The sequence below is a fragment of the Amblyomma americanum genome, chromosome 11 (assembly GCF_052857255.1).
Source record: "Amblyomma americanum isolate KBUSLIRL-KWMA chromosome 11, ASM5285725v1, whole genome shotgun sequence".
NCBI classification, from domain to species: domain Eukaryota; kingdom Metazoa; phylum Arthropoda; class Arachnida; order Ixodida; family Ixodidae; genus Amblyomma; species Amblyomma americanum.
This window is the reverse complement of record NC_135507.1, coordinates 8,249,055-8,258,722: the sequence shown is the minus strand read 5'-3', so window position 1 is coordinate 8,258,722 and position 9,668 is coordinate 8,249,055. Positions and strand designations below refer to the sequence as shown.

At 48.0% G+C, this 9,668-nt stretch overlaps 1 protein-coding gene across 1 annotated transcript; it reads left to right on the top strand.

Moving 5' to 3' along the window:
* Nucleotides 1-7,549: 7,549 nt before the first annotated feature.
* On the top strand, nt 7,550-9,299 carry LOC144111482 (uncharacterized). Its single transcript, XM_077644794.1, has 4 exons — nt 7,550-8,338; nt 8,403-8,576; nt 8,658-8,817; nt 8,879-9,299. The coding sequence occupies exons 1-3, from the start codon at nt 8,131-8,133 to the stop codon at nt 8,666-8,668; spliced, it is 393 nt and encodes a 130-aa protein (XP_077500920.1). The 5' UTR covers nt 7,550-8,130; the 3' UTR covers nt 8,669-8,817; nt 8,879-9,299.
* The last annotated feature ends 369 nt before the right edge of the window (nt 9,300-9,668 follow it).

Sequence of the window (9,668 nt, the reverse complement as noted above, 5' to 3'; positions counted from 1 at the left end):
TTTCGTGCCTAACCTGCCCAGAGAGTCGGCGCTTTCATAACGTGCGTAGCATACTCCAGTGCGACCTCTGGGCACGGATACTCAACATTTTCAATTACTTTTCCAACAATGAAGATAATTTATTTCGAGTTGCAGTTGCATATTCGCCAGACAGCTATTAAGGGCTTCTGGTTCGCCGTGAAATCAATGTCAGAAGGTGCCCTTTACGGTTGCTAATTTCAATAATTATGAGGATGCAAAGTTAAGTTGTGCATTATACCTCCGTCGCTAGAAGAAATTGTTCTGGAAAGCAAGCGTTTCGCACGCGTTGGTCCAGCCGCCTCGTTCGACCTGCGATTGCCAATTTTTTGGTCGCCCGCTGTCACCACGCCGTCAAAAGTCGTATTTTTTGTCCACCAGACTAGAAGCACTTGCGCTGATGACGCAGTCCAAGAAAGCTGAAAAGCTAGTTTTAAAACTTGACGGGCCACATCAAAATTTTCCGAGCGGCTTCTTCACAACCTGGTCAAAGTGACGTTTCCCAATAAGGCAGCCGTGGTGTTTAGGCACACGTGCGGGTAAGCGAGTACGTGAAGCTCTCGTCGCACGTTTTGTTGTGTTTATTATTTGTTTTATATTAATGCCACAAAGGCATTATAACCTCTCCCCTCTTTCTATTTCTTTGCGCCAGCTCACTACGAATATCCTTGCGCCAAACCTATCTTTAGTGCGTCAGTATAAGCAAACATGCCGTGGCTGCGTTACGCGAACGAAAGGCGGCTTTTTTCCCCAGTAGTTGTTTATTATTCCTCCTTTCCGTATCGCTTTTAAAGAAACGACAACTGGAGAAAAACGACTCTCTTCATTTCCGTCACCAGCCACACTAGTAGACGGCCCTGAAGTTTTAGACAACTCAGAAAGGCTGGGAGTTTTTCTTTTCACGCCTATCGTATTACCTGCACCTATGCCTCGACGGTGCATGCTCTACTTCAGTTCTTGCACCGATGCGTAGAAATTTTCAGCCTCTCGTTATGCGCGATATCTTCAATTAATTCTGGCTGTGCGCTTTCCGAAGCCGACCGACGGATTAGGCGATGTTTTTGCCACGTATACCTCCTGTGGCGTCCAGGTGTCACTAGACTGCTCGCTGGCGCAAAGGATGATCAACATCCCCTGCCGTGGAGTACGATGCGGCCACGCCCAGTGCTTTGACGTGTACTCCTACCTCGGCTGCAACGAGGCCACTCTGGAGCCGTCCTGGTGCTGCCCTGTGTGCCGTGAGAAGGTCTTCGTCCAGGACATCCGCGTGGACGTGTTCACGCTGAACATTCTGATCAGGGCCGGCGCCAGGTTCAACGCCGTGGAACTTAGAGCCGACAGAAGCTGCGAGTTCCTTACTTCGGGCGACGACCGTAACGTTAGCGGCGGAGAGGACAGCTCGGCGAAAGCAGAGGCCGCCCCGTGACATAACCTCGACGTGCCAAACACTAGCAGCTCATCCGTGAACTTTTGCGGCTCCCCCTTCATTCTTTAGACCACTGCTTCTATAGACACCCGATTTTATTGCGCGTTTTCCTCTTTGAAATAATCTATGTATTCAAATTACATTAGAATACCTGGATCACCTCATGGTTTTCGCCTGCGACCGCGAAATATCATATGATTGAATTTCTTATTTCATGCTGGTTCGGTTTCATCAACCGACCGATGGCTGTGACATGAAGTTGATGTTTAGGTCACGTGAAGCCCCAAAAAATGGGAATATAACAGCTGATACGTCGTTTGTTGTAATTCCAGCTATTGAAGCAGGCGTGTTTAAGTGCTCTAGTGAGTTAAAATTAGGTATCAGCGTTTATTTTGCCGTTTTTCGTGCATCACATGACCTAAAGGTAAACTACAGGTTACAGCCATTGTTTGGTTGATGAAACGGAAACTGCGTCGAAGAAATTCAAATCAAAATTATTTAGCGGTCGTAGGCGAATACCACGGGGTACCCTGTGCATACCAACGTTTGGCGCCGTTTGAAAGAAGAAAGCACGCCAGCAAAAATTAGGTGTCGATAGGCTTTTAACTTCAGGGACCATCTCTTCCCCTGGCGAAAGGACGTAGTGGCCTCGTTTAGCTAGCTGAATTAAGATGCGAATAAACCGTTTGCAAACCGCAGTTGGTCACCATATTCCTGGAGTTGAGGAAAGATAACGCATTTGTTACATTTTCTAACCATTGCACGGCATCGCTTGTAGCTATTTTCCATGCTGCTTTAATTCTATAAGCGTGAGTGTTGTTCCAGTTGCGATACTAATTGGCTGCTTTTGTAGCGATCTTTAGGTAATTAAATTGAGGGCAGTTAAATATTCCTGCACGCTCTCCACGTCACTGCACTTCTAGCTTTTGACCACATTTTGATGCTCTGGGCCTATTGACATGATGTTTACGGTCTTCTGTTGATGACCAGGTACGTCTACATAATCACCTAGCGAGGGTGGTTTTATGGTGCAACAAATGAAAGATGTGCATTAATTTTGAAAAAAAAAACGTTTTTATGAAAATTACACACAATAAAATACCTCTTCACTTTGTGTACGGTAATAATAACATATCATTATTAGAGGTGACAGAGTATAAATATTTTTGTCTATGGATTACTAACAACCTTTCGTGGTCAAAACACGTAGGCGCTGTCGTAGGAAATTCAATGCGGAAACTCTCTTTGTTGAGGCGCTCATTAAAGTCATCCCCACCTAGTGTTCATCTATTGACATAAAATTTCCTCATCCGTCCGTTACTAGATTATGCTTTAATCATCTGGGACCCTTTAACGGTAACAAACATTCAAAGATTAGAGCGAATACAGCATAAAGCAGATTTATTTTTAAGTCATACGGCCGTGCATCTGTAAGTGAGCTCGTGAGGCGAAGTGGTTTTCCCCCAGTTGTTGAGCGCAATCGTGTTTGTCGATTAAAGTTTTTCTTCCAGCTCATAAAAGGTCATTATGAAGTTAATACTTCTAATTATTTTGCTTACTCCTCAGGTTATAACACGAGACAAAGGCATGCACTAACAATAACCCCTTTGAACGCACGAAATAACTGCTTTAAATATTCTTTGTTTTTCTGAGGACAATTACTGAATGGAATAAACTTAATAGCGAGACTGTTAATCATAATTCTTTATTGATGTTTGAAAATTGCCTGCAAATGTTTGAGTGTTTATATGCTTGTATTTTGTTTGTTTTTTTCCCACCCTGCTATGACCTGTACTAGATCGCAGTATCTATAGATAAATAAATAAATAAAGTTTACTTTTTGTACTGTTTTTTGTCGCATCCACAGGGTGTTGTTACTTTCTGCTCGCCGCATGGGGGCGGTTAGTTGGCGTACGTGCTCTAGACGGGAGACTCTTCATGCGCGTTATCTCCAAAGTTCCGAGATGTTTTTAATATGGGGCGGCTGTTAGCTACAGTAATTCTGCTGGCGGGGATTGCGAAGTGGGGCGGCGCATGTTGCGCTCGTTGATCTCGCCGCGCCACCGATTTCTGTCTAGTTGCGCCTTCCGAAGCACTAGGAAAGCGGAGGCAGCGTAACAAATTGATTTAAACCAGTCGTGTGACCTCCGCGACTCGCCAGTGTGAATCGGCCTTAAGTTCGGCAAGTTTGTCTCCATCGCCGCTTCCCCATTCTCCGCATGTCGATGGCGGCAACCTGAGCCCGAGGTGGTCGAAGTCAATGCGGAGCCCATACCTACGGCACTCTGTCGCAGTTCACACTTGCAGGTTCGGTTTGAACCATATGTACTACAACAAAGTATGGCGTGTGGGGTGCATACCAAGAGCAGCTTGCTTTCAAACCATTCGCCACCTCCGTGTCCAGCTTGCTTGTGTCATCATACAACAATATGTTAAGTGTGCCTCGGCCTAGCTCCACGTTCTTGTATGTTTTCAGTGGTTAAGCGCTTCTAATAAGCGGCAATCATTTCTTTCGAGTGATTTGATATTCCAACACATTGTCCGTATTTGTGCCCCACGAAAACGATTTCGCTGTTTTTGTTGTGAATTCTTGTTCTCTTGTACTTTGGTTTGCTATTGGGCTTTGTATTGTCTCATGCTGCGTATTCTTTACAATTTCACAATATGGCATTTCCTGTGAGGCTGTAGCGATATTAAGCCTTAATAAAACAAACAAATAAACAAAAGTGTTGCGTCTGCTGCACCATAGGCACAGCCCTCCCCCCCACCCCAGCCCTTCCTGTGCCCGGAAGGAGCACCCTCCGGTGGGTGCACCTGTGTGCAGCCATCGGTACAAATCCCTCTCTCACCCATGGGCAGATCGCCGACAATCCTTCCACCCAGCACATCTCGCATACGAGGCGGATGGTCTAATCCCTAGCTCCTCGCTGTGACGGCCCACAGTGTCCACCCCAATATGTCAACTCTAGGAATGTGGGATTAATCAACATTTTCGAATATCGAATCGAACATTCTTGTATTCGACTCGGAGAAAGAATGAACTAATGAATGTTCAAAATTAATCGAAACGAGTGGAGTTCATTCTCAAGTTTTCGAATAATTTTCGAATAACTGGCAGTAAGTTCGATTGGGGCACGCAGCAGTTTTTTCGACGACTGTTTGAAAAACAGCCCGCACCGACGCCGCACAACATGATATATATAGCGCGATGTGTATGTTCAAAAAGGAGGGTCCAGCATCCGCGACGTGGTCCATTCCTGTAGCGGAATTCATAATGCCCATATTGTCACGTAGCGGTGACTGCAATCCGGAGAGCGGAAAGAGCGAAAATGGCGTCTAAACAAAACCCTTTACTTGGGCTGACTTGCGCCCACAATGGACTGAATCACTCGGCGGCGGCGTAGCAAAAAGCGAAAAGCGTGCTAGGCGGTCGTCGAACAGAATACCCGCCGCTCTCGGCCGTGCCCAATTTAATGCTGATACCGAACTTTCGAGATAAGTTCTGCAAAGCTACCACAATATTGTGGAAGAACGTAGAACAGACTCTGCCTGGATGCAATCAATATATATAGATAAATCTGGACGAGTCTTGCAAACAAAGAGATAAAGCCGCGCGCTGGCATCTTTGAAGATTAATCAACAAACAAGCAGTACACAGATTCGCGGCAGTACTCCTCTCGAAGAAGCATCGACTCGATGCCTTAAAACAAATGCGGTGAAAAGAAAGAAATAGCACGGTCAGTGCATAATAAACACCGAGAATGGAAATACAGCGTCCTTTAGCGCACATAATGCGGCTTTAGTTGGACATGTACAACTTCTGGTCGTACGCGACGTCACTCAGATGAAGTCATTTCCTTATAGGTTCGACTTCATAGTCCAGTTCACCTAGTCGACGAAGAACCTTGTACGGGCCGAAATAGCGGCGCAACAATTTTCACTCAATCCGCGGCGGCGAATTGGGCTCTTAAAGGGGCCCCGAAACACATACTCACTGCGTTGTTTTGCCTGTTGGTTGCACAGAGTGAGTTATAGAGATGCTATTAGCATCAGTCGTACCGCGTATACTCCCGTTTTTAATATTTGAATTAGCTCGCGAAAACAAATTCATGGTGTTGACGGTGTCACCGTATGCTTGCGGTTTTAGCAGAGAATATGACATCACTGGGCGGGAGCTTGATGATTGGACAAACAGTAAATATACTGTAAATTTTGTTAAAAAATAAAGAGATACGTTTTTCAAGTTGTTGCGTCTTATAATTAACAAAACCCACTCGCTTCCCTTAGATAAAAGCGCTGTAAAGCAAGTATAACAAAAATGCACCACCAGAGGCTTTGGCTACTTTTTGCATCGAAGGACTTCGCGCCTTTCTGTACACATCCTACGACCTAGCACACAAGGCTTATGACTACTCTCTAGGTATCTGAGAACGGCTTGGCGGAATCGATCCGATTGAACCATTGCACTCTACAACCGTTAGTTTTGGTCCCCATGAAGGGTGCGAAGAAAAAAAAAAAACCACTCGTTTCACATTTAGCAGTGCGCGTCGTCAGCTTGTGGAGGATAGCCGGGCGAAGGCGCCAGATGGCGCCACGTTCCCACCATTAGCGCGCGCGCATAATTCGCCGAGACCAATCGGCGCGTTCTTAGCGGGGCGATCGTAGGGAGCAAGCAGTATAAAGCAGTAGCGGTACCCGCTATGCTAAATGTATCTAGTATCTTGTGCAGGCCGTCAATCCGTCGCAGTATCTCGCGGTCGAGTTCTGCTCCAGTTGGGATCGCGTTCGGATCTATAAGTCAAGGAACGCCACTGATTACAGTTTCCTTCTGCGCCGTCGACGTAACGATGAAGCATCGCTGGGTCAGCTGGGCGTGCACGTGGTTGTTGTATTTATTAAAACGGCGCTACCAGCACTGGCAAGAAGGAGTTACAGCGATTAAGCAACCAGAATATGCAAACTTCCGCGACGTGCTCAGATAGGGTGTTTTGATTGGTCCCGGCCCGTGTCGTTATTGGGAGAGTGTAATTGGAGTAGGAGCCGCGCGATAATCGAGTTGAGGGCATCATGTTGTTTGCTTGTATTTTGAAATTTCTTCATTGAATAACCCCCTTTCCTATGCATCGATTCTTGTGAATCTTTTTGAGTCAGCATCTATGTGACAAAGAATCCATCTGAAATATAGTCGGCATCCGTTCAAGCAGTGTTTCGCAGCCCCTTTAAGGCGGCACTAAAGGGAAATACTGGGTCAGGCTAAACTGATACGTCAGCATTACCTGATAGCAGATATGTCATTTTTATCGTAAACAACTCCTTTATAAGTCAGAAAATTGCGTAAAAGCGGGGTACACGTAGCGCCGCCATTTCAGTGTTCCTGCAGCGGCGAGGAGAGAGTAAGAACATTCATTCAACACAATAAATAGAGGTAGCGTGAGCTTCCTGGATAGGCTTTAGGTTGGAGCATTCCAATACAAAGACATCATTAAAGTGACGTCCCCGTTTCATTTTTCGCAGGCGCTTTCAATTTGTAAGGGTTCCGGGCTTTCATATGCGGTTTTAATTCCCAACGCAACCACCGTTCCTCGTGGAAGAAGAAACGTCCATATATAGAGTTGATCTGATATTTCCCTTAGTGTCCTAGTGTCCTTTTAACACGACGTGATGCGAGAAAAAAATACCCCGTAGCTTTAACTCGCCGGCCACATTTAGGATCGCAGACAAGAGCGACGAAAACGTGGTCTAAGCAACTGGCTGCAGGCGTGCCAGACGGCATGCCAGACGAGACGCGCGCGTGTCTGAAGCAAGATCTTGATATCACTTCATCGCAAGCCATCCCCCCTGCAACGTCCAAGGATGAAGAAAACGCGTATCGTCATGGGAAAAGCGGCGAGCACTGTCCGCGCACGAAAGATGCGGCAGCGAAATGCGTCGTCACGGCTTCGGGTCCGCACGTGTGGAACCGCTCGAAGACCGTCGGAACGAAGCACTGTTGAGCTATCTGCAAGATTTAATTTAAGGCCCTCGGAGGCTGCGTAGAAAAAGCTTGGTCACTTATCGCCGCTGTTACCCGAGCGACAGACATTACCTTAGAGAAGCTTCTACCAGCGTCGCTAGAGGTCGCGCAACGGCGGGCAGTTTCGGGGTTAGAAATGCGTCAGCTCTCGTCGGAGGCTGTCGTTTTGTCTTCTACGCTGTTTTTCTCGTTGTTGGTGCTGGTGGTGGTGGTGCTCGAGTCTTCGCCATTCCCCGGAGGCGCCTGGAAGTCGTGCCCATGACCGACCGACAAGCGCCGAGAGAATTATCTCCGAGCCAGGCCTTCGGCATCCAAGGTAGGAGCGGGGCTGTAGCCTCGCGGCGAGGGCGACCCGTGTCCATGAAACCGGCTCTTGGCTACGCGCCAACGTTCAAAATTGTCTCCCGTAAGCATTGGAAAACAGCGTGTTAATAACACGCATCGCGTACAGGTTTCATGGACCGCCGCCGTCGGGTTTTCTTCGGTGACGGAAGCGCGGCGGGCTGTAGGATTTGCGGCGTGCAGTAGATATAGGCTTAGCTGACACTAGACAGGGATGCGGTAGAGCCCGCTGCCGTTTGCGTCATGGAAGTCACCCGTTCCGAACGCCGTTGCGTCTCGGCCACTATGTCGTCTCAAGGAATGCCCGGGCGCGCAAGTGCTCTTGAGCGACATGTGGTTTGTGTTTGCATACGGTGCTCGGAAATTCTCGCCACCCTCGTCCAGCAACTCCGAAGAACGGACGCTGCCTGCGGTCTGCGGCACATCGTGTTTCCGCTGCAGCCAAGGTCAGTGGAAAGCTTTCATTGTCGTATTTCACAGCTCCAGCTTGGGCATCATCCGTCTCTGCGCTTCAGATACTATGGCGCCATGCCTGCTAGGTGAGTACCCCACTTCCCAGTTGGCGTTTCTTTGCAAGTCACCTTTTTTTTCTTCTCTTTTCAGATGAGCGCGGTCCGCTTCTCGCGCGCGTGCATACGCGCAGGAGGTACCTTGGTGTGGCGTTTCGAGCTGGAACCAGACCCGTTGTCACAGCTGCTCACGGTGCCAGTCTTTCCACGTTCCCTGCTTCTTGGTGCTCTGCGCGAGGCTATTCCTCACAAGCCCTGCAGTTGCCGGGTTCGTATACATCGGGCACTTCGAGAGTGTGTGCACTTTACTTACGCGCAGTCCCCCCCCCCCCCCCCCTCATCTCCACAGGTACGCGCTGACTCGGGCTTTCCAGTGCTTCACGCAGTCAGCACGGAAGACTCTGCAAGCTGTGTTCCAGGCTGACATGAGTGGGCCTGGCGTCTCAGCCACGAGTGGGGCACGATATTCCCCATCCTGCGGACTGTTGTGTTTGCCGGACGTCTTCCGAGTAAGGACCAGAATCCCAGACACCGAGTCTTTTTGCTACAGCTCCGCTTTTGTCTTCGCAGATGCGGGAATTTCGGCTGTGCCGTACTCGACACATCACTCGAACGTGCACGCTCTTGGTCACCGCACAAGGCACTCGGTTCAGTGGACGTCTTCCCAGCTCAGCACCGACCCCGGCGTGAAGGCGTCGTGCCGGCTGCCCACGAGTTCCACATGCTCGCAAGGCAAATTCGTTGTGCTGTCCCAAAGGCGCCGGCGACTTCCTCTATGCACTGACCTCTGGCGTCAACAACGGGACCTAAATTGCAAAAAATAAAAGCATACACATTTGCACCCCTGCCGTGTGTTTGTTTGCTTTCACCACTTCTGTGCCCGCTGTCGTGAACTGGTTTGAGCACTTTTTTGCCTGACGCAACTGTCCCCTTTGTAGTTCAATTAATATTGCCGAACTGACCTCTGTAGGTGCAATGGGAAAAATGGGTATTTCCTGCAGATTTTTATTTGTAATCGTAAATTGCGCTAGTTACATTATCATGCACTACATCAAAACCAGCCACATAACTTCCTGCTAGTACTGCATTCAGATAGAAATATACAGTGATGTGAAATTTCATCACTCCTAATAGAAACTCCAGTGAAGAATGAAGTATATGACGATACGCTTAGAACGTATGTGAGAAGAACGATATATTCTATTCTGTAAACAGGCCAACTTTCCTTGCTTCGTTTGCGCCTTTACAGCGTCCAAACCAAAATCCCATCATCAGAGGCCCTACTGTTCTACGCATCTAAAATATCTGCTGCCAATGCAGTAGAATGACATGCAGCGTGGTTTTAGCGAGCGCGCACCGT

Bases quoted from the DNA above. Each gene is read 5' to 3' on its own strand.
- LOC144111482 (XM_077644794.1), top strand. From the start codon at position 8,131: ATGTGGTTTGTGTTTGCATACGGTGCTCGGAAATTCTCGCCACCCTCG. The intron at 8,339-8,402 runs GTGAGTACCCCA...TTCTCTTTTCAG, and splicing joins TATGGCGCCATGCCTGCTAG to ATGAGCGCGGTCCGCTTCTC.